The 25,351-nt window shown below is 39.3% G+C and overlaps 1 protein-coding gene across 1 annotated transcript in view; it reads right to left on the bottom strand.

Moving 5' to 3' along the window:
* The window catches only part of Itga4 (integrin subunit alpha 4), a 71,280-nt gene that overhangs the window by 19,657 nt on the left and 26,272 nt on the right, over positions 1 to 25,351 (bottom strand). Inside the window, exons 10-17 of the mRNA XM_005346630.3 lie at positions 22,950 to 23,061; positions 21,020 to 21,114; positions 19,833 to 19,923; positions 19,204 to 19,249; positions 18,690 to 18,844; positions 16,044 to 16,198; positions 7,379 to 7,528; positions 6,258 to 6,334 (exon numbers count right to left, since the gene is read on the bottom strand). Of these exons, the coding sequence (XP_005346687.1) occupies positions 6,258 to 6,334; positions 7,379 to 7,528; positions 16,044 to 16,198; positions 18,690 to 18,844; positions 19,204 to 19,249; positions 19,833 to 19,923; positions 21,020 to 21,114; positions 22,950 to 23,061 (881 nt within the window). The remainder of the gene's footprint in view (positions 1 to 6,257; positions 6,335 to 7,378; positions 7,529 to 16,043; positions 16,199 to 18,689; positions 18,845 to 19,203; positions 19,250 to 19,832; positions 19,924 to 21,019; positions 21,115 to 22,949; positions 23,062 to 25,351) is intronic.

Raw genomic sequence — 25,351 nt, 5'->3', positions numbered from 1 at the left:
AAAAAAAAAAAAAAAAGAAAGAAAAAAAAGAAAGAAAAAAAAAGAAATGAAGCCTGCTATCGAATATGATCATGACTGCATTCTCCTTGTACCATGACAGATTTGGGGGAGTTCATGCCTATCAAACTAGAGAAGGCATAAGAAGGGCTGTCTTTTCTGAAAAGCCTCAAAAAGAAAAAAAAGCAAAACAAACAAAAACGCTCTTGTTCTTGCACCCTTTTCCTTGATGAGAATGTTAGGGTTAAAATATTATAATCATTCAAAAAGCCAAGAGAACACGAAAGACAACTTTCTCTGTCTTACCCAGGCTTCCTAGCTGTGTATAAGACCTGTAACTGCTATTTCCTTGCAGAAATTATGCCACATAGATTTCTGTAAGTTGTGGTTAGTCAAACACTCTGTTAGATGAAGTTAAAAGTATTCCTAACCGTTATCAAAACAACCAGGTCATTTACATCCTGACCTATATGAAAGGTCAGACCGTAAACCCCTTCACGATAGCTAATGCCAATTATTATGATAACATCATGCTTGCTCACTGTCATTTTACTGTGGTAACCCCTATGGCGGGTTTATTGTCCCAGGAATTTAGACACCCAAGACAAGGCCTCAGCCTGATGGAATCACAAGGGGATGTGAATCAGCACTGCTTTTCATACCCTGAACGTTTTATTATTGCAGGCATCAGACATTCCTGTTCTTTAGTGAGTAACTGCATTTACATAAACAGGCTTCTAGATCTGGGACACATAATACCATTAGTGCCAGCAGAGCTACAGCCAGAAGAAGGCATACAACATATGGCCCCAATTTGCAGACGGTTGCTGAGAAAGGAGAGAAGACACCTACATGGAGAGATGCTGTGTTTTTGTCTGACACAGAATAACTTACTCAAAACACAGTCAAAGCTTCCAGTGCGGCTCTGAAAACTCAATTCAAAGAGTTCTCATTTGCACGTCCCTCCAAATGAGTTATCATTAGCCTCACAGAAATAGCCCGTAGCCTTCCAAACTGTCACAAATGGACTGGTGCCTAGTCCTTTACGGAGGAATTCATCCCATACCCAAAACAGCGATACCTTTTGTTGAACTCTCAGATGTACCAGGCTTTGAACTAATCCCTTGTATCAAGTGCATGTTAAAAATTAAAATATAGAGAAGGCACAATTTGTACTTTTTTATGGCAGAGAAAGACGAGGCTAATAAGCTTCTCTCAAAAGGCTACACTGTTGTTAATCAGGTGGATGGGAGAGTTGAGCCTGATCAGCTTGACCTCCCATGTGAAAGTCTTCATCATCACATAGCTCCCCTGATTTCAGTGTGAGAAAAACTTGTAGAAAATTATCAAACAAGAGGGGTCAGATGGGGTAGGGATGAGAGGACAGGGTAAAGGAGGGTTAACACTGAAAACCTTTAAAAAGCCAAATGAAAACCGACTACTCTCGATGTTTCCTGATGTGTATACTCATACAAATGTATGAAACGAGTTATCCTATAATGAGGAGGCAATTCCTCTTGCAAACGAATCATAGGCTAGCAAATAAAGTCTCAATGACAGAAGTAGGCTATTGCTTATGGAGTTGTTGGTCAGTGGGGTCCCTTAGACCCTAAAACATTACAGGGTATTATCATTTCTCCTGGTCATCATCTAGAACTTGATAGTAAGACTCTCTTTCAAAAGAGGCATAGAACATGGAGAAACCAAGCTGGTCCTGATCTGGAAGTCTCATCCCTATTGGGTAGCTTTCATGACAGAAGATGCTATGCATGCTATTCAGGAGAAAAGTAATGATCGGTCTTACCCATCTGTGAGACCTGCATACTTCAATAAGGACCACTCTGGTAAGACACACCTACAGATTCAATAGTGGTACAGGTATTATGGGAGTAACCAACCATCTTATGATTGGATTGAAGGCCCATTTCATAACATGAAACTTAAGTCTGGCATTGGGGCCAAGACCCAAAGCTTAGGTATACCATATGACCTAGGGGAGAACCTGTTACTATTATTCTGCTAAATACACATAGTAGTTAACAAATTCTCAAAGGACAAATCCTTATACCCCTAGATCAGAGCATCTCTCAAATTTCATCAGAGAAGTTTCTTTTGTAGTAGGTGGTGATTAACAAAGGAGCTCACAACCTACAGAGGATAAGGAATGGCAGACTGCTCAGACCTAAATGAGACATACATATCACACTATCTTCTCCCAAGACTCAGAAATAATTTCATAACAGGGGGGACAGAAAGACTTTAAGAACCAGAGGCAGTGGAGGACTACAGATAAATCGTGTTTTCTGGGTTGCACAGGGCAATTGCACGTATGAACTGACAGCAGCCATGAGTACATGCACAAAAGTGAGCCAGACATGGGTGAGGAAAGTGGGAACACAAGGTCCTACCCCCAGCTGAGGAGCTAGTGACAAAAACAAAAACAACTACTCAGAGAGGGAGAATCACCCGTGCTCCAGTCTGTGGACTTACACCCAAGCACACATTGGCTGCACAAAGTGAACTATATGGAGTAAAAAAAAAAAAAAAAAAAAAAGACACATGAAATCTGGAAGAAATATTGGTAGGGGTAGAGAGTTGGAGGGGAAAAAAGGTTGGACTTGATCAAAACACATTATACGAATGTATGAATTCTCAGCCAACTTTTAAAAAATGAACTTAAAGCTCTGTTCATAGTGGAGGCTTCTTCCTTGGGTCCCCTAGATATCAACAAGGACTTTCTGCGGTGTCAGGATAAGCATTGCCATTAGGCATTGTGAGTATTGTCCTGGATACGCCTTGAGATCACACGCTAAGGAACACCAGCTTATACTTGGCCAGCTACTGTTTAAAAACCACAGGCTTGAATTTAATTAAAAAAGTACTTACAATTAAAAATGGTAAGTAGGCAAATTTTATGTAAGAAAATAGAAAACCTGAATCAATAATTCCACGCTATTTGAATGATTTGAAAACATTCTTAGTGACTTTTTTCCTATAAGTTTTGAAATCTCATTTTCTCATTAGCCGGAAGATTTGCGATGAAAGGTGACCAAAAAGACACAGAGTGCAGAAAACCACTGTCCGTTAGTGGTTAAGAAACTCTCCCGCGCTACAGACACACCTGCACAACTTTTATCAAAGCCTTCTGATATACCTAAGACCATGCTCATCTTAGAAAACAAATACACTAACGGAAAGCTCTACGTTGTTTCACGCTATGCTCTTGTGCACACAGCAGTTGCTAGTCACTGTTTATTAATTACTGGAGTGACCAACTGATTCATTTATAAGCACCAGGTTCATCTGCCCATCAAGTTAAGGGCTCCCTGCCCCACCACTGTAGATGTTAGGTCATCCTGGACACATAAAGGTCAGAATATTAATGACAGTGCTGAGAATCCAGAAGCCTAGAGGATCCAAGCAGGCTACTAGGGACGCGCTTTGTAAAATAACAAGGACAGATGGGGGAGAAGGGAAAGGATAAATAGCACTTTTAAGTGGCACTACTTCAAATTTTAATAATTGACAGGGTCTTACTGTGGGACAATCTTTGTATAATATGTATCACCCTCATTGGTTAGTAAAGAGCTGAGTGGCCTGTGACTAGGAAGGAAGATACTGGGCAGGCAAGCCAGAGTAGGAGGACACTGGGTAGAAGGGCAGAGTTGCAGGAGTTGCCACCCACACAGAAAGTACACCCATAAATGAGGCTAAGGCAGCACATAAGTTAACACATTTCTATTCACCTAAATTATAAGAGCTAGCTAAAAAAATGAGCCTAAGCTATTGGCTGAGCATTTATAATTAATATTAAGTCTCTGTGTGGATTTTGGGGAGTTAGCTGGCGGGACAGAAAAGTTTACCTATAGGATCTCAAGAATAAAAATATAGACAAAAGGTTGAATCTCGGTTTCTCACTCAGGCAATTTAGTAATGGTCACACCATTTCTTGTTAATGACTAATCAGAACCAATCTACAAGTTCTAGTGCTTGCCAAACAGCAGGCCATGGGATGTGATGCTGCAAGGTACTAATTTAGGCTCAGGCAATGCGGGAAGATCAGGAGAAGTCACAGCTGTAAGATTACTTAGAAAGAATATGGCTGTGAGTGAATGAGGTGACCGTGAATGGGAATCGAAGATGATCTGAACACAGTTGAGGGGAGAAAACACAACAGGATGTTGTCAAGGAGCTGAAAAGAAAGGAGCTTCAGCAGGTGGCGTGAAGGGCTACCAGGTGCTTCAGAGGAAGCTCAAGAAAAACCTAGAAAGCATCCTTTGGGATGAGAGCCAAAGGTTACTCTTTCAGATTTAGCCTTTCTTGGCCTCTGACCTGCATGTGCTATGCCTTTCCACTAAGAAACTTAGAATAAGTCAGGCACACACTTTAAATCCCAGTGCTTAGGAGGCAGAAATAGACAGATCTTTGTGAGTTCAAGGCCACTCTGGTCTAGAGTAAATTCCAGGACGGCCAGGGCTACCTAGTGAGACTCTGTCTGAAAAAAATACAAAATAAAATAAAAACTAAAGAAACAGAAAAGAAAGGAAGAAAGAAAGAAAAGGAGCGAGGGGGTAAGGAAAGAAGAAATATGTAAGAACAACCTATCACATCTAATTATAGTGGGGCGATCTGCTCTCGTTATTGCGCGCCCATCACAGGTCAGGGAACCCTGATGGCTCTTCAAGCTGATGAGGGAGAGGGACTTGATGGGGGAGGGGGAGGGAAATGGGAGGCGGTGGCAGGGAAGAGGCAGAAATCCTTAAAAAATAAATAAAAAAAATACAAATAATAAATAATGAAAAAAAAAACAAAAACAAAAACATAAAAACAACCTATCACTTGTGCCCAGTATCCCTCCTCGTCTTTCTCACCAACCCAGCCACTTGACTACTACTGCCCTGAGATTTTATCTTAAAATTTGTCACTGACACTTTCCTTCTGCATTTTAGATGCAAACTCCATGGCCCTTCCCATCATTGCGTTATCTTATGCTGACAAGGAACATTAATGTTGATTCCACCTTTTTACATCTCCAACTGCTCAGCAGGGCTTAATTCCCTGAAGATCATTTATAGTTTCCAAAAGGGTTCCTATCGTCCTTAAGCTCTTTAAATGAAAGGATTCCTGACATTTGATATTCAGTGGTTTTTTTCTGCGAATTTTGCGTTTCTTCTCCCTTAGGCAAGCTGTGATAGAACACCAGGACCATAATCAAGTTTGTCTCACAGCTTGTAGTCTATCATGCAGGGAATTCAAGACAAGAACCTAGAAGGAAGAACTGATGCAGAGCTATGAAGGAGAAGTGGCTTGCTCAGCCTGTGTTCTTACAGCACCCAGGGCCACCAGCCCAGGGATGGCACTGCCCAGGGTGAGCTAAGCATTCTCAATAATCAGTCAGTCAAGACAGCACACCACAGGCTTGCCTACAGCCCAGGTGGTGGAGGCATTTTCTCAACTGGCGTTTGCTTTCCCCAGATGACTCCTCCTTGTGTTAAGTCGACATAAAATGTGACAGTATATCCACCGAATTGAACTTGCTCCAAATGGCTCTGGCTTCCTTTATGTCCCCCTCCTGGGCCAGTTCTCATTCTCCGCTGACACTGTCACATTCTTATCCTTCTTTTGTTTCCCGTGGTCCACAGATGTGCAAAAAATTTGAATGTAGGTAATCGCTACGTGATACAAAGTTGCGGTGTTTTACTGTCCACTATAAAGTAACACTAGACATCGCTTTTTATCCAGTTCTTGCTGTATGCCAGATGCTATTCTAGGCATGTTGTACCCTATTACTCGGTTTATCATCCTGTGAATTTAGAAAAGTAAGTTTATGTCTCTCAAATTTGTCAAAATGTATTATTTTGCATATCAGTTTGAGTTGCATAGCCCATAAAACATACTAACCTCTATATAATAAAGTTCATTATTTCCAGTACAACTCTTACTACCAGGCACTCAACAAATGTTGAAACATAATTATGACCATGATAATGATTCCCAAAGGTGCAATTAAATCCTGAAATCTCTTCTAAGGTACAAAAAGAAATGAAAGCCTACTTCAGAGAACCCCAGGGTCACTCACAGGCTTCCATTCTTTCAAAATATTAATACTCAAATATGTATCTGTTATGAGTGACAGAGGCATCATTGCCACTTTGTCGGTTTTTATGACAACAACACTCGTGGGTTAGCTCCTCTCTCACTGGACCATGTGCATTTCCTCTCTATGCATTTTTGAGGGAAAATGAGAAAACTATACTTACTTCAAAAATCCAATTTTTGCAGAAACTTGCAGATCAGCAGAACAGTTTTCATGGGCACAAAACCTTGCAAAGTTTATCTGGAAATAGACCATTACAACCTTTATCTTAATTTCGATGTATTTAAAGAATAAGGTGTCTGTGCTTGACAAATATAAAAATTCCACTTCAAATTATAACTGATGCTCTCCTCCCAGGTTCAATCTGAGAATCAGTCAGGAGTTCAAATTCATAGTTTCAGGGCTAAGGAAGCTCAGTCCCTCTAGTAAATTCCAGGACTAAATTTGTTAAGTCAAAAAAAAAAAAAAAAGCTTTGCGAAATTATATTAAAGATACCATGCAGCCATCTGGAATATCAGCTACAGAAACATCCTTAATCTGATTTCCCCCACTTTCTCCAGAAGTCCAACATCTACCTGGTCTTAGCACAGGAATGGGCATTGAACTGAATCCAAGACTATCGCTATATAGACAAAGTGTGAGCCACAGCTTTGTGGAAACATTGAACGATATTCAATGGTAGCCTGTCAGGAAGTTCTTTCAGCTTACTAATCATTTAAAGGATCCATGCACACTGCAGGGTGTGCGCGGACTACTCAGGAAGACATAAGGGGATACACTATGTAAAAGCAAAGAAAGGAAATAGTTCACGGTGGTGGAAATAGGTGAAGAGGGGCGACAGATACAATAAAGGAGGGGTCATGCACACAAAGTGGGAAGTGGGCTCATGGCATGACATCAGGTAACTCTCAGAACAACCGATGTCAAACATCATTTCTTCAAGGACAGAAAAACTTACGTTTTACATAAATATTTATACACAAGACAGTATTTTTGTGGCTAAATACAAGTTCAAACATATTCAGTTGAATATCCCAAAGGGACTATTACACACACAAACACACACACACACACACACACACACACACACACAGAGACACACACACAGAGAGAGACAGAGAGACAGAGACAGAGAAGAGACCAAGAGAGACATATTTTAAATCTATTTTCATTAACAATTAACAGCCCACAAAATTTCTAAACAATTCAATTAATTTTGTCATATTTTAAAAATTCTTCAGTTAGATTACAAAATATTTCAAATGCAAAAAGAAGACTCATACCGTTTTCCTAATCAAGTCTTTTTCTTTCTTCTGCTGGAGGATTGGCTGAAGTGGTGGGAATTCCTCTGTGTTCCTTTTGGTAATCACATGATGCCCAAGGTGGTACGTGGCCTCGACTTGAACAGGCGTGAGGATGTCTCGTACGTCTTTCTAAGGGAATTAAAAACCATATGATTAATTAATAGATACAGAAAACTCCCTCCTTCTAAAGGTCCAGACGAGACACAAGGACACAGATACAAAACCCACGTTTTAACAGAATTGCTTCAAAAAGCTTGGAATCTGTGTTCTTTTTGCAGTAAAGAAATACCTCTACTGCTTGTGACAACATAAAGAATATAAAATGGAAAATGGTTACTATATAATCATATTTGCAGAAGTCTGCCTGTCAGCACTTTCCCTTCCTTGCTATTCTCTACAATTCCTGCAGTTTGGTGTTATAAACATTTTCATGTACACACTCAGCAAATAATTTCAAAGTCCTCCTCAATACTTTTATTCCATTTAATATCACCCTATATCCTTACAAAGAAGTAACATCTCTCAATAAGATTTTTTAAATCTTTTAGTAGACTTTGTATCCAGTTTTATTCATTCAAGTTCATATTTATTATAAAATTTTCTTTTTGTTATTTATTGTAATGACCCTTTCCCCTTATGTTATCTAACATCATGGCTGGTAATATAAGAAAAATGTTAGCCTTGTACATCTAAGTTAATTGAATTTTCTTATTGTGATAGTTTTATTGTTTGCTTGCTATTATGATACACAAAAAGAGAGAGTTCATAGAGTTATCATCAATCTCACAGCAGTGGTAACCATTAAGAAATTCATTCTGCTTTGTAAAGGGTTCTTTTCTAAGTAGTGGCTTCCTGATCTATACATAGCCCTTCTTGTGTCTATTCGTATTGCTATGTGAATGATAGCACTTGTGAATGATTAGGTTAGCATTCATTTTCCTATGTCCCCAATGACACAGCTCATGGGTTCATTTCAATATTATCATTGCTTATATTTTAATCTTAATTTCTACAGGCATATATTAGTTTTATCTCTTTTAGAAACATTTCTCATGAACTTTGAACGTTTTATTGTATTTGCATTTGATTATTTACTTAATAATTTAATAGTTAATAATAGACATAATCTAAAATTATGTCATCTTATTATCAAATTTATTACCTGACATATGTATAAATTGAAATAATATAATCAAGTGGAAATAACCTGAAAGCATTTAGGATTCATTGAAATCAGCACCACAATAGATTCAAAAGTTGTTCTGGAATTGAAAACACATGCATGGGATTGAGGCAAGATACAAATCCTGGTGTCAGTTGCTCAAGACTCACTAGACAGAAATGGATTATCTGAAGCCACATGGACAGGTAGATACCCCTTTGTCCTTGTCTGGAGAGGCTACTGTGATCTCATGAACAAAGCAATCCATGAGCATTTATAACAGAAGTCGACTGAGCATTACACGTAATAAGACATGTTAAAGCCCAATATACACAGGCATGTTAAGCCCAACAAAAGCTAAAATAAGAACAATCTCAGAATTTGAGGGAGCTTGTTGTGATCAACAAATAAAGTCCACAAGCATCGGGACCATGTAGAAAATCCATGCCTTCATTTTCCTTGGCATAGAATTGTTACTATATCTAGAAAATAATTTGAAGAACCAAGCACAAATTTTAGTGTCCATCCTATGAACTATTTAAACATCAAGCTCAGATGGATGCAAACTTCCTACATCTTTATCAATTTATGAATTCCATTTTAAGGAGTGCATCCAGCAAATTCTTTCTAGGCTATTCAAGAACTCAATTATTCACACCAGGACAAACAGATTTTTTTTTCCTGCCATATCCTTGAGTAGCTCCAAGGAGAGACATAATATGTACAGTGAGAAAATGAAGAAAGTGCAGACACACAGACAGAAAAGCTGGGTCAGGGGGTCTGTGCATGCTGATGGCATAGGGCCAACCACACAATAACTGGGAACCTCAGTACACTTAACTATGCATAGCACAGAGGCAGAGAGTCTTGGTAAGAGGTCTCTGAAAGCCAGAATGTTGGGGCTCAGAACATCCATAAGGAAGAAGTTGCTGTTGCTAGTTTTGACACACAGCGTACAAAAATACTCATATGTTCACACACTGTCAACATTCACCCTTGGACCGGTGGGAGGTTTTGCTAGTTCTAAGTCTGACCCACATAAAGAAGTCTTTGCCATTTCCATGAGCCTGGAGCATTGGGTCCTTGGCATGGGTGTGCCCGTGTCAGCAACATATATTCATTGAAAACTTCATCTGCTCCATATATATTCTTCCGCAGCTTCCTTGTCTTCCCACGTGAACCTAAAGTCTCTTATCTGAGTTCCTAAGAGCAGCCTCATAATTCTCCTACTGAGTCACATCAGTGGTCCAGCTTTTCTCTATGCTCATTTCACTATTGGAGCATGGCTCAGAGTTCACTCCCTAAAAGCAAATTAAATGGCTTGATTTTCATGAGCTAGCAATCAATAGTATTTAATGGATAGGATAAAACCTATTTTTAAGATTACTGCTGTACTGCTCACACGATAAAGTTAATTTAATAAATTTACAAAGGCGGCACATACTACATAAAAGACTGCATCTATTCATTGTCATCTCCACAGTCATAAATAGAAAGGATTGAACCGTTTCATTTACATTATGGATACTCATATATTATGATTAAAAAAATATCTGGTCTAAAAGGTAGGAAATTAGTGTCCAAACCTTGGGTCTGTTAGGTAGAGCAGGAGAGGTAGAACTCCTGTTTGTAGCGGAAAAGGTAAGCAAAACCCTGGCCACAGTTTTCATGATAAAGCTTCAATTGAAAAATAAAAAAGTCTTAACTGACAGTCATGAGATCCTTAAGCTGTCTGAAACAGGGGTTAGATGTAAGATTGATAGCTGAGTCTTGGTAGCTGTGTCTACTGACAATAGAACGCCCCTTGGTTAAATGTCCCTGGTGATAGAGATAAGCTGATACCACCGTATGAGAACTAGGATTCCAGGACATTGTCCTACAGGTGTGAAGTAATGAAGGGTCTTTATCTTGAAAAGACCTTGGATTCATAGTGATGTCATTTATATCATGGTTTAGATCTCTAAAATGGGCTTTTAGAGAATCATGGGAAAAATATTCTAGAAAGCAATCAGGCCCACCATGACTTGTGATGGGAAAAGTTACTTACCTTACCCTTGAGTAGCACCCGTGCCTTAAAGATTCATAAAAGTTTCTTTAAAGATCTGTGCAGTTAGCCCTCCTTTGGGGGAGCTTTCTCCAGTCTCTCTCTGGAGTGAAAACCTTGCTTTACTTTATTAAACAAACTTCTACTTAATGTGTCTCCACTCTCAACTGAATTATTTACTTCAGGAAGATAAGAACCTAGAGACCATGTAACAGGTCCTTTATTACTGAAATAACCGAGGCCAGGTTATTTATGTTTTGTTATGCTATCTGAATATGACAATGGCAACGATGATGGCCGTGATGTCTGCATAGTGCTGGGATGGTTAGATAACGTAATATATACAAAACACTTAGATTTTACAATATTACATATATATTACTTCAAATGTAGCTAAGTAAGTCAGCCAATCAAATACTAAAATTTAGCTTAATAAATGCCAAGAAACATTTGAAGGCGTAAGAAAGTGAGCCTATTGTCACTCAAAGAACATAATATAGAAAATGGCATTGTACCAACTATTAGATTTATAGTATCAATGGCACCTGAAAGACGTGGAGACTGGACTAAGTGTTCAAGATGCCTGACTACTTTTTTATTCTTTTATCTCCAGATGTTCTTTATTAAATTACTTGGCAAATGATCATATCAACAGGAAACCTTGACCATATCGGAATGCTGCAAATCAAAACTCAAATCCCTAGTTATCCACTTGCGAAAATGAAACAGCTTGAAGCCCTGAGTATGACAATAGGGAACTTGATTAAATTATTCCCTGGGCATAGGAACTAGACAGTCACTGAATGTCCCCCAATGTGTCCACTGTTTGAATTCTTCTCGACAAGCTTGCTTTGCCCGAATCACATGTTATCTAATTCATACTAATTCTCCATGAGGTCTTCTCTACATCTGGTGTATATTACTTTCATTATCCTAATTAGCTATTAATTATGCTTTCTCATACTATAAGAATGTGCATGTGCTTTTGTAAGAAAATCACACTTGTTTAACTTCATCAGCTCCACCTAAAGACAGAAGTGAGATCAAACAGTAAGAATGTCTCAGAGTGACAGAGTAAGTATTTGTGAAACTTGCTTAAAGGTTTATTGTACTTGAACTGACTATGCTACTATATTAAAATTAATAAAATTCAATGACACCTTTTTATTTGAATTTTCATAACATAGCACCCACAGGAATGCAAAATAACTCAAAATTAGTCCAAGTCTGTATTCTTTCTCTTTCATACATCTCTGCATGACTGACCAACTTGAGTTACGAGACTCAGTCTGGAACCAGCATGACAGTGTTTCACTGTAGTTACAGATTTCCGGCACTCAGTCTGGGAGCAGAAATGAATTATGATATATGGACCAGCTGAGAGTCTTCTGTGCTTAAAAACTAACTTCTTTGCAAATAACAGTTCATTAAGCTATGTACATATGTTGCTCAAAACTGTAAGCAATCGTGACAGATAATAATACAAACAAAACACTAATCATTCTTGAGAAAATCGTTATGGTGAGAAGATGAAGCTTAGAAATTATCTAAAAACTTACCACACGATGAAATAAGCTAGCTTCATTTAAAAACCAAGGTTTCAGAAATATCAGGGCTTAAGGTATTATGGTTTAGATTTGACATGTCCCACCAAGGCCCATTTGTTGGGTTTGGTCTCTAGTGTGGCAAAGTACAAAGGAGGTATGTCTGGATGAAACTGGATCCTGGGCCTCTTATCTCATCAACAGGGTAATTCTTTTGTGGTTACCTATGTTGACGGGCTATGGAAAGATTCTGGCAACTGAGCAGGTGGGCCTTAATTCAAAGGAGTGGGTGCTGGGCCTATCCTGTTTCGAGGCCCTTCCTCCCAGGCCTGCTTCCTGGTTGGGAAGAGGCTGTGTCTCATAGGTCTTCACATGGTAAGCAATTCACACTCCTCTTCCTCAACATGTTCTGTTTCATCCCAAGGCTCACAAACCATGCAATGAAGCCAAAATAAATTTTTCTTCCTACAATTTGATCTATCTCAAGTATTTTTTCATGGCGGCATAAAGCTAACAATCTTCTCCATAGGCAGGCAGGTGGGTTTTAAGGATTTACTAGAATGCATTACTGGGAAGGCACTGAAGCCCTGGGCCTCTGGGTATGATTGACAATGACAGGTACTGCTCTTGCCTGTCTCCCAGGATAGGTTAGTATGCAGACCAACAGTTAACGAATAGTAATTTGACAAGGTAAACGTGTTTTTATCTCAGCAAGTTGACAACTGAACACAAGAATATTCCAAGAGAAAGTTGTTTCTTGTGCAGTATTTTGTCTGAATTAATAAAAATGGTGTATCTAGTTCCTTGGGCTAAACAAGGTAACTGTAGTCATCATTGTGAACCTCCTTTTCAAGTGTCTAATGTAGGATCTGTCAGTGAACAGCACAGACTGTCTTCAAACACCTCTCAAGCCATCTGTCACCTCTGCCTCTGATGGAAACCTCATCTGACCTCAGTGAGAGCAGTCATGTTTTCTGTGTCAATGCTTGTAACCTATTACCACCAAAAGCCTCTGCACAGCAGCTAGGGTGAGTCACACCGAACTCATGCACACTCAGACCTCTACAACAGATCTTCATCTCCCTCAGGAAAACCCACAGATCCCATCAGGTCTGCCTTGCAAGTGCTCCCCTCATCCCTACTGCCCATTTCTTTGTCGACCTCACCTCTCCATTGTCCCTTAAAAGAACCTAAAGCATTTTTACCTAAGCTCCCAGAACCTTCTACTCCTAGACCTGTCCTGGAGCACTTTACCTAGCTCCCAGAACCTTCTATCCCTAGACTTGAGATTCTCGGTGCCAGAGCCAGTGGCACTGGTATCACCCAGGAACTTGGAAGAATGGCAAATCTTCATGTCTTCTGCAGACCCACACAGCCAATGATTCTCGTCACCGTCAAGCATGTAGTATCTGCGAAGTCCTATAGGTGTTGCTGTTATGCACTGAAGTTGGGAGCCACTGCCTTGCATTGCTTTTGTGGTCCACATCCTCACTCCTTTCAAAGTCTTTTCTCAGATGTTACCTCCTGAGTGAGCCCTACTCTCGCTTATATTGTACACTATTTACTTCCCACCTCCCTACCCAGCACGCAGCTCTTTCCTGCAGTCTGCTCCTTCTTAATATATTTTGCCTCATCTGTATAATCTTCTAAAATACTCAAGATTTCTTTTTTCAGTATGCTTTGCCTCTTACCACTAGCCTAGAAACTATGTGAAGGTATTGTTCTTGTTATTTGTCATTCTCTGATAATGTGTAAACGTCTCAAATAGAATATGATACAATGTATTTAATAATCACCTAGAGAACATAGTGAATGAGTAAACTGAGTTTAATTGGTATCTGAATGCCGAGTGTCCTGGACATGAGTACACTATTCTAAATATTTGTTTTTATTGATTTGGTGTGTATACAATGTGTGTGATAGATGTGTGTGCATGAGAGAGAGAGAGAGAGAGAGAGAGAGAGAGAGAGAGAGAGAGAGAGAGAGAGAGAGATGTGTGGGAGACCAGAAAAGGTCAAGGCCCCTGGAACTAGTCCCAGGCAATTATAAACTAACTAATATGTATACTGGGAAATAAACTCGTGTCTTTTGGGAGATCAACAAGCTGAGTCACATTTCCAGCCCTCTGAATACAATGTCAAGAAGTATCAGCACATTTCCTTCTAAGGGATTCTAGTCAAATGCGTGCATTTCTGATATTAGATATCTTTAGGGGACAGAAGAGCCAGGCAGATCACTGCAGTATAGGGCTTGGGATGCAGTTAAGTGCTGGAGAATCTGCCTAGCAGACTGTCATTGCTTCCAGCCGTGTGAAATAATAAAATAATAATAATAATAATAATAATAAGCAATAAAACATTCATGATAGGGCCCAAAGTCAACAGTGTACCCTATTGATGTGGGAATGATTTCTTATTAATAAAGAAACTGCCTAGGCCCATTTCATAGGCCAACCCTTAGGTAGGCAGAGAAAACAGAACAGGATGCTGGGAGAAAGAAGCTGAGTCAGTGAGTCGCCATGGTTCTCCCACGCCAGACAGAAGCAGGTTAAGATCATTCCTGGTAAGCCAGCTTGTGGACTACATAAAATAATAGAAATGGGTTAGATCAATATGTAAGAGCTAGCCAATAAGAGGCTGAAACTATTGGGTCAGGCAGTGATTAAAAGAATACAGTTTCCGTGTAATTATTTCGGGTATTAAGCTAGCCATGTGGGCGGCCGGGTGCTGGGGATGCAGCTCTGTCGCTCTTACTTCAACACCCTATTATCACAAAAGCCATCGTAACTCTGCAAGGATACGTACAACAGAGCACAGAAACCTCTGGTAAAGTATAACTCTACTCCAAATGTGTAATTTCATACTCGGAAGAAAATGTACAATTTGGACGATCCCTTATTCGTAGGAATCATGCCAGGGAACAGGGCTAAACAAACCAGCTCCATTTGTTGCTATTTTTACAACTTAAACACAACCTGTTTCCTTAAGCACCTCTAATGCTGGTCCTCATGTCGCACTGAAAATGGCCTCACCAGCTCTGTTACTGACTAAAACAAGACATAACACACCTGTGAAGGAAGAAAACGAAAGAGCCTCTGCATCCCCACCACACCACTGATGGCTACATTAATATCGTCCTCTGAGTTTGGCTGTCCGTAGCTTTATTCTAACGCAGCAAACCATGGGAAGGAAGGGGAAACGGCTTGGAGATTCATGCTCTCCGTACAGCACAGTGTACCAGTATCGATACATGTGTGTCTGTTCCTGGAAAAAGCATCTGAGGGAAAATTATGTTCCAAGCTGGGCCTACTATTTCAGATCCCAAAAAGGGCTCTTAGGAATCGTTTGGTTTTCTTGTGACAATAGATTTTCTGATGAAGTACATGGTTCCCTAATGGGAAAAAAAAACAAAAACAAAAAAACCTGGCACAGCTTCATAAGCTAAAATTTAACCAATGTGAGGAGCTTGATGCTCGGTTTGGGAATGCGTGTTTTAATAAAAGAAGCATGAAATTCACTGTGCTCTGGCATAAATATCTCCCAAGCCGTGGTGAGAGCTGTCACACTGATCCACAGATGAGCCCCACCATACCGCAACTGTAAAGCTCCCACTGGCACCTCAATAAAGCTGGAGCAGAAGCGAAGAATCCCGATGCATTCATGCTGCCTTCTCCCTAACTGGGGTCACAGAAAACAAAATGACATATCACCCCAAATACACTATAGAGAAGAGCTGAGGCTCAGCAGAATGACCCAGGAAGTAGACTCTCCGTCCTCCTGTGCCTGATGTGTTAACGGGCACAGGAAGCTAACAGTCCATAAACACACATCATACAGTAAGTTACTACCACATGGACAATATGGATATCGATATTCCATAAGAAGCTTTCCTTACCCGCATGAATGCCTGGTGTGTCCTACACTTCTCTCCACTGCTCAGAACGCCCACGCTTCCTGTGATCATGTCTGAAGTCCCATTAGAGAAGAAGTAAAATCTTGATGGCGTCTCTGCCTTTCTGTGCACATCCAAGCTCACGTTGTAAAACAAGACTGCCCAAACAGGGAAGAACTGTGGTTAGCATACCTGCTCGAGTTCCTTCATTAGATTATTTTTACACAGTTAAACTGATATTTAAAAAATACACCTTCAAAACTGTTTTTAATATAATAAAAATATTTATTAATGTTTTTTCAAGTTTTCATTATTAACATCTTTACTTATTTGCTGAAGCCTTTCACATGTAAGAATGTGAAAAACACTGTCAAAATCATTACTAATAATACAAGTCTTTGGTCACATTTGTCTACATAGCACCTGGTAACAGAATTACAGATAGAGCTCTGAGCTCCACCATTGCTCAGGGGTGAACCCATCTTGTGTGATTGCAAGGATAACTTGAAATGTAGCAGGGTTCACTTATTTCTGCTTTTTTTATATGCTTGATATTTTTAATTTTCCTATATAAAATGAAAATACAGGTCATAAGCTACACCTTTACAAGAAATGATTACCTTCCTTCCAGTCCAATCCCAATTACTCATCCTCTAGGAATTTACTTTAGTCTGACCCTCTAGAGTTAATCTGTGCAGAAGCAAAAGTACATGAACTTTCTCTCGACTATTCTAGTGGTTTGAAGGGCTGATTTCAAATCTGACATACTAAATATTTAGCTGAAAAATAAGACCCTCAGATGAGATGGAAAAAAAATGGAGGACTAGAAGTTCCATAAAATCATCAATACAAATTCTAGCAAGGAAGTGAGGCCCATTTCCAGAATCTAAGCAAGTCCTCTACAAAGGGAGTGGAGCATAGCCCTCCACTGATTTGCCCTCACTGCACAGGAGTAAGGATGTGTAAGTGAAATTCTACAGGATTTATATAAATCATGTAGCATTCATTTATATTTTTAGATCAACTTCCATTTCTGAGGTATTTTACCCTCTCATCTCAAGGCAACATGAGCGTAAGACCTGCATTCCTCTTACATTTCTTTCCAAGTCAATCCGTCAACTGTCATTTAATTAGAAAATAAATCCCAAATCAATTGACTTCAAAATTTCAATAACTGTAATTTAATAACCTAAAGAGCAAGTGAGAGCTACAACTGAGGGATCTATCTATAAATGCGTCACCTGGGTGCAAGCAAAGGTAACGCAAAAGAGGGAAATAAAAACCTTTTCCCATCAAGAGGAAGAGTACCCAGACTTAGTCAAACAACCCTACTGTGTGGCTTTTTCTCAACAAGGACTCATTTGACAACAATTATAAAACATGTTTTACAAGAACACTGTGACTATTCATGAGTTTTGTATGTTTGCCTTCAGACATGATGAAAAACCATCCAGTGCCATGGAGTTGGAAGAGCAAGGAAGCGGCCACGTCCATCCATGTGTATCTTTCAGATAATCCACCAGCTTGTCTATGCTAATGTGGAATTCACTCTGGGGTCACACTCCCCACGTGCCAATAACCAGATGAGGGTTTGCTCGTCTCCTTATTACCTCAGCTCTGGCCAGGGCTCTTCAAGAGCATTATTAAAAATGTGTCTCATAAGGTACAGATGCTGCGTTCACTCTGCCCTTTGCATGACGAACTTGTTCAGCCTGAACCCTCTATTGTACATACAGAGTCTGGCTCAACGAGTATTTGACAGCCTCTGTGATCTTCATATAACAGCAGCCTATAAGGTTACTGCACAATCAATTTTTCAATTACTAATAGTCAAATTATGATCATTCCAGGTATATAAATGACTTACTGTGGGCCACTTTTATTAGTAGATATTCTAATATTGTGTGTGCATGCATGTGCACGTGTTAGAGTTTGGATTAATTACCATCTTGGATGATCCACATCAATGCTACATTCTCTATGGCAGACAATTAAGAGATCCCTTTATATAAAAAAAGGGTACAATTCTCAGAGCTGATGGAGGCACATATTATATATACTAAATTATATAAAATAAATATAAATTATATATACATATATCAAAATTCAGGACTATTCTCCAGCTAAGCTTCTTTATCCAAATATGACAGCATATATTTAAAAAAATAACTCCCTCCTACCTACACTAGCTCCAAGTTTTACAAGCTCAGTAGAGCCGAGGATCTAACTCGGTGGTGCAGCACCTGCACAATGTCCTCAAGGCCCTCAGTTCATCTCCATCACTGTTAGAAGAGCAGTAATAGCAATAAAAACATTTGAAAGGAGCCTTGTCAAGCAGAAGAGCTGCGGTGTGCTCTTTTGATTATGAAGACTTCCCAGGTTAAGTACAGAGGGTTCAACTTAAACGAAAGCAGCAAGTGAAGCCCCTGGCAATGCCTTTCGACGTCAGTGCCAAACCTTCTATGTGCCCCACTTACTGATTCGAACAACTTGAGGACCGAAAAAAGATGGGCAAGAGGTATAAATCCAAAGATTATTTATTCTCTGCCAAGGAAGTGTCAACTGCCCATGGCAAACAATCAAACGTAATTTACTCCCAGATTGAGGAATGAGCTTCTGCTCCGTGTTAGTTTGGTGGCACACCCTTACCAATGTAGCCCGGGACTGCTTTGCCCTTGTATGAGAAACAGAGTGTCAGATCCATGCACACAGAGGGAAGTCCATTTTCAGTGCAGTCAAATATCGTTCTGTTTATTGACTCGGGATGACTTAAGGATGCTTCCACAATCACTATGGGCTTTGTCCTAAGAAGGCAATGAAATTACTAATATCAATTAGAGAATCATTTTACCTTAAGACAATAATTACTTTCCCAACAACCAAGCAATGCCATTTAAATGCTTATACAGTAGTATGTGCATACATGCTTGGTTATAGTTTGTGTACAGATCAAGAGTTTTCATTTAAGTAAATAAAAGCATTGACTTTATCAGATGGTCTAATTAAATCTAGGCAAGGTAAGAAAAATGCCCCCAAATTTAATAATAAACCTCGAGCATACCTAAAGGAGCATCAGCAAGGCCACTGTATTTGAAACCTGCCCCTCACTATCTACAATTAGGCCAGACCATCAGTAAGCAAGTTTCATGCACATCTACCTCACCTTAGCAACACTGCGGAATCAGACCGAAAAGCACCAACCGCTACATCTGGAGGGGGGAAAAACAGCAACAAAGATTAATGATAACCATTAGCTAAAGGGAATTACCTTGCAGCCACAAATACTTAACTGTGTATCATCTTCTGACTGTATCAAAAGATCATTTATAGAAAAAATAACTGGAAAAGACAAGATAGCATCCTCAGATCCATTCCTCCAGAATCTATTCACTCAGAAATAGTAGTGATCCTTTCACAAGAAAGCAAAGAAGCTGCATGCTAGGGACTTGTGACATCACTACCAAATGACGTCTGATGCTCTGAGTGAGAAATATTCATCCAGGAGGCTCCTCTCGTGTCTTTTAAAGCAGAGTTCTCTGTTCTTTTCATCATGTTTGACTGATTTCTTAGGCACTTCCTTCCTATCAAGAACAAGGGCTCTCCTATCCAGTCATTAACAGTATAAAACTGATAAATTCCTTAATCATTTCAGGCCCAGCTCTAAAGCTTGAACATTTAGAAACAATTAAAAGTGACCCGAAGCCCTATACATCGGGTTTGCATGTTCACAATAAAGCAGCATCCGCAAAGGAGCTTGCTTTGGTCCAGAAACTGGACATAGTCTCTACTCACCCACATATCCATTGTTGTCTGCATCAATTTGTCCTGAGATAGACTGTCCAAACATCCTTAATGATTCACTGATTTGAAGTCCTTCTATTCTCTGGGGGGAGGGGTAATTTTGACAGGAAATAGTTATTGAATGGCTAATATTTACAAGACGTCAGCTTAGTTAAGTAATGGATCTTCTGAGGCTTTCTCAAAGACAGTAACTCACAAAATGCATTCTAGATAAAGCAAACTCTTTAAAAGAGGCAAAATTTCCTACATAGAAATAGAGATAAAATCTATTTTATTACTAAAAATTTTTGTTGTTAAAAAGGCAATATCTCACGTACAGTTTTTAATTTTTCCAAAACAATTTCTATTCCTTGTCCTTAAATTTTTCAAGTTCTGCATTTGCATATTAATCAACATAAATAAATTAATTAATTGGAAAATAAGATGTCTATTATTATTTACCAGTTCCTACTATTTAGTTTTATGACGAAAGTCTGCTGGTTTGGGAAGACTGCTTCCTAACATTGAAGAACACCCCCGCCCTCACTCTGCTCCATCCATTTCACTTCATGTCTGGACGCTGAATCAGAAACACATGGTTGCTGTTCACAGTGAGAAAAACTCAGTATCTTTCACGTGACGCATACCTAACTTCTCTGTTAAATATGGAGGTCCATTTGCCTATAGAGCTAGTGAGTCTTTGGAAAGTCTTTTCTTCCCAGAATTTGAATGTCGGTCTTTTTATGCACTGAGATGCTCTGGTTTTCAAGTTAGAGAGGTGAAATGAGAGCGGTGTCATAAAATTGTGTTAAGGTGCTCTCGGTGAAACTACTGTACACTGAAAGAACCATGGCCTAGCTCCGCGAAGCATGACGCTTTAGCTGCAAGAAAGTACAGCTGCCGTCCAAATAGGCAAACTTACAAAAGCATGGCCATCGCCTTAAGAAAACAGAGACATCTCACACACACAGACTTGAGTACTAGGCTAAGGGCAAGAATACGAGTTGACTAGAACTCTATGGGAATAAATGGCTTAGAGAAAATTGTTCTGAGAGTTAGTTAAAACAGGATCATTTACCAATATCATATAGTGAAATAAAATGTGCAGTATTTGAAAGGGAAAAGCATTACCACATTAACAGCCACATGGTGAGGGTGGTATGTTAATAACTAAGGCCTCCTTGGAAGACCTGTCTTACCTGTGAGTAGGTGGATGAGATCCCATCTGCTCGGCCATTGTAAATGTAGATAGCACCTCGCAAGTCGTCTTCTTGTGGAGCCCCAATAGCAATATCTGTTGGATTTAAACAGAAAACATTTAGAAATTCTTGATACCAAGAATGATCTTTGAAAACTTGCCTTCATGACCCTAAAGGCATGTGACATAATATAAAAACTCCCTCTTACATAGAAGCTCAACCACTCTTCCAGGGAAAAAAAAAAAAAGACTAATATCATAAAGTTCAGGATAATTCAAGGAAAACAAGAAAGTGGGTGGATTTGAAGGACACTTTCCACCATGGTAAAGCTTACAGGGGCTCCAGGCATACGTCTGGGTGCCCATCTCAGCTCTGCTGCTGCGCCCTGCTATTCCACGGACCCCCCAGTGTTTAACGTGTGTCTTGGCTTCCTCAACCACAGAATGAGATAACAGTAAGATGCATGCTTAGTAAGAAAGGATACGATACATCCCTACATAGAACAGCATCTGGCAGGTTATAATATGATATTATATGACCACAAGAATCTTAGTTTTGAGCTTCTAGACTTTTCTATGCCTTTAAAATGACTTCTCAATGTATTCTTATTCCAGTGATATATACTGGGGATATACAGTCATACATACAAATAGGATTTCAGAAAATGCCTTGTTTTGAAAAATAATGAAAGAATTTATTGTGATTCATATTGGATTATGACACTGGAAGAAAGAAATGATGATCTAATGTGTAAAACCACAAGAGTAACAGACATGCCGGTGAACCTTGTTGTTTAAGTGATATAAATATACACATCATGAAGAAGAAAAATAGCATCCCATAGCTGCAAGATCACTTCATTGTTATGCCACACGAGTCTATGTAAGTATATTAATTTATCTACTAATTGTGCAATGGTTTTAATTATTTTAACTGAAATCCAAAGCATATGACAGTTTGTTTTCATGGCACCACTATTATTGTCTGGAAATGTTGTCATAACCACGGTTGTAATTTTGACTGCTGTTTAATATAAACCACATTTTAATTATCAATGATAATATCAAGAGGATACAATTATTTTAATTATCATGATAGTATCAAGAGGACAGAATTATAAGCCATAAAAATAAATATTAAGAACTTAGATGCTAAAATGTCAGAAATTACTGCACTCTGGGAAATTTCACTCTCTCCTCTTACACATATTCTTCATCAATGTGCAGTTTTATCAAATAAGTTAACTCCCAACGCTAGACTGACAGAGGCTGCACATAGGGCAGGTGTTTCTATACCAAGGCTGATGTCTGGAGCAGCATGCATGTTAAGAGAATGCTGTTTATTTCACCATGGAAATGCTTCAGTATCTACTGGTGGATAGCCACTGCCCTGATTCTCACAAAAACCCCTCAACAATGTCTGGGACTCTTCCAAATCCTATAGCAATGCAGTGCCCAGGCAAGGTGTTACTGCAGGGGTCACCGGAATGTGCTTCAGGCTTGAAAACAGATTCAGTATGTTTGGTCAATTTCTGAACTGTATGGGTAGCTAAATGTTATTGTCCAGTGATACATACCCTTGATGTTTTCTTTCTAAAACCACCATCCTTCTTAAAATAGAAAAATGATGCATATCACAATTTGATAGATATAATTTTTAGAGATGTGTAAAGAATTATCTGGCCTATAATCAGCAATGAGTATCTTTAGAATCAACAAGATGTTTGGAATATCACTCTCTACCAACCATGGTAAAGATTAATTACTGGCAGTTACAACTGACCCGACAGTACAGAAAACAAGATAGCAGACCGTCTGGCCTCATTTTCAGCAGGCAAACGTCACAGAACTATCATCATGTTCTCTTCCCTAAACAATTTTAAATGTGGAAATCAAGTCCAAAATTAGAGATTTTAATTAGAGATTTTTACCTTCAAAGCCATCATTGTCAAGGTCGCCAAGATTTGCTATAGATTCCCCAAATCTTGCAGAGTATTTGTCATTCCCGATGAGGACTGTTTCCATCTCGTTCATTACAGCTCCCTAGGTAGACACAGAAGGAAGGTGTCATATACAACTCCCTGACAACTTTCACATGATTTACGGCTATAATTGGATATGGATTTTTCTAATGCATCAAAACCATGAATTGAGCTTTAGAACATACATCTCAGTTCAATTCAATAAATATTTATTAAGTCAACACATATAAAAGCATGATTAGAGCTCAAAGGACATAGAAAATTGTCTAGCTCATGATCCCTAGCTTTGAAAAATCCAATAAATCATGTTGATAATTCAATTTAACAAATATTTATTGAGCTCTTGCTAAAGACAATGCACTATGCAGAGCGAGCAGGTGAAGGGGGTCTTGGAAGCGTGTTTATAAAACGCTGTTTTCTCCAGGAGCCACAGCTACAAGGAGGGCTTACCACAAGCATGCGTATGACTTGGAAGTACAAATTGCTCCACACTAATGAGAAGAAAGAAAAATAATTCTAACTGAAGCAAGGAAGGAATTCCAATAAGGAAGAGTAAAAAAAAAAATGAGAGAAACTTCATAAAGTATGCATGCAAGGCTATTGCAAAAAAGGTATGGTTTTGATATACAGAAAAAGTGATCAGCAAATCACTTAATATATGAGTGGTGTATATATATAATCAACAAGAGAACAAAAGCCAAATTGTTATCCTACAGTCTATAGCAATTTGATTAACAGGTAAATTTATTTTCTGAAGTGAACAATAAGATGCCCTGGGAGGCCTCTTAATAAAGAGTGACATCACTTAAGATGGCCTCTGGAAACGTATCCAAGCAGCAATGCATTGGTCAACTGGTATCCCAAATGCTGAAAGTTAGTGGTTACATATAATATATGTAATTACATACGAGGTAAGTTCATGATGCTGTAATAATGATCTCTGGTCAGTTCAGTGCCATGTTTTTGGAGCAAATTTTTCATGCTGCTCATAGCCCACATCCTCTTCCCAGGCACATTCTTCTACATCCCGCAAGCACACAGTCTACCCTTGGCCAAGTCTCCTTCACCGTTTCTTTTATAATTGGAGATTCCTATTTGATTCTTACTCAAATACTACTTCTTCCTTGAAATATTTTTGGCCCAAAGCAAATTACGCCCACTTTTCCTGTACTTATCACCCCCCCCATTTGCCAGGCTGCTTTCCAAAGACTCCTCCATGACTAACATTTCACCCAGGCCCGAAGATCTGGGGTCACAACTGGGATTATCTTCAGCTGTTTTTTTTTCATACTATGTTTCATTAGAGATTCTCACTAACAGTCACTTTTTTAAAAATAAATTAAAACTTTGGAATTTATCTCTATAGATTCAATAACTGCCACCCACATGACACGGGATTAAATCCGAGAAGCGGGGGATGCACTGGCATGCCTCCCTAGGAAATGATGAAGGGAAGGGAGGCAGGGCTTCAGAGAAGACAAATGGAGTATAACCTTAAGACAATGCTGTTTCAGAGGAATTTCAGGAAAAGTGGTGATTGCTCTTGTTCAAGAATTCTACAGTCATTGAGAACGGCAACCAAGTATTCACTGGGGACCCTTGAGAGCTGTTTAGTAGATTAGGTTAAAACCCAAGCCATTTAAGTAATCTTCTTTCTTTCAGTTCATTGAAAATAATTCTGGAGGGCCTGCCTGTCTAGGACTTCTAGGAGTCATAGAAAAGAAAAAAAAAAAAACAAGGGTAAACCAGATGATTGCTCTCTCCATGTTAGCACAGGCAAGAGCAAACTAGGTAAAGAAAATATTATGCTTCTTAGTGTCTAGTGCCATTTCAGAGAGTTTACAAATAGATTAAATGTGAAGAAAAGAAGAGAAATCCACACTGCAGGATTTAAAAATGGAAGCCAATTACTAAACTGATCCGAGAACCCAGCAACAGTGCTTCTGGGTAAGCCAGAGGGAAGGGGAGAGGGTAGCCTTGTGGGAAGGCTCTTCTATTGATCTCTGAGCAACTCTTTTGCCTGTCCTCATGGTGGGATGGTCTATGGGGGAATGGTCCTTAACTTTCTGGATGGTTCTAACTGTCAAACTGATGTGGGAGTGATTTCTTATTAATAAAGAAACTGCCTAGGCCCCTTGAGAGGCCAACCCTTAAGTGGGTGGAGTAAACAGAACAGGATGCTGGGAGAAAGAAGTTGAGTCAGGGAGTCGCCATGATTGTCCTACTCTAGACAGAAGCAGGTTAAGATCTTTCCTGGTAAGCCAGCTCATGGGCTACAAAGATTAATAGAAATGGGTTAGATTAATATGTAAGAGCTAGCCAATAAGAGGCTGGAACTAATGGGGCCAGGC

This window comes from Microtus ochrogaster, chromosome 4 (assembly GCF_000317375.1).
Source record: "Microtus ochrogaster isolate Prairie Vole_2 chromosome 4, MicOch1.0, whole genome shotgun sequence".
Classification (NCBI taxonomy): Eukaryota; Metazoa; Chordata; class Mammalia; order Rodentia; family Cricetidae; genus Microtus; species Microtus ochrogaster.
This window is presented reverse-complemented; position numbering and strand designations above follow the sequence as displayed.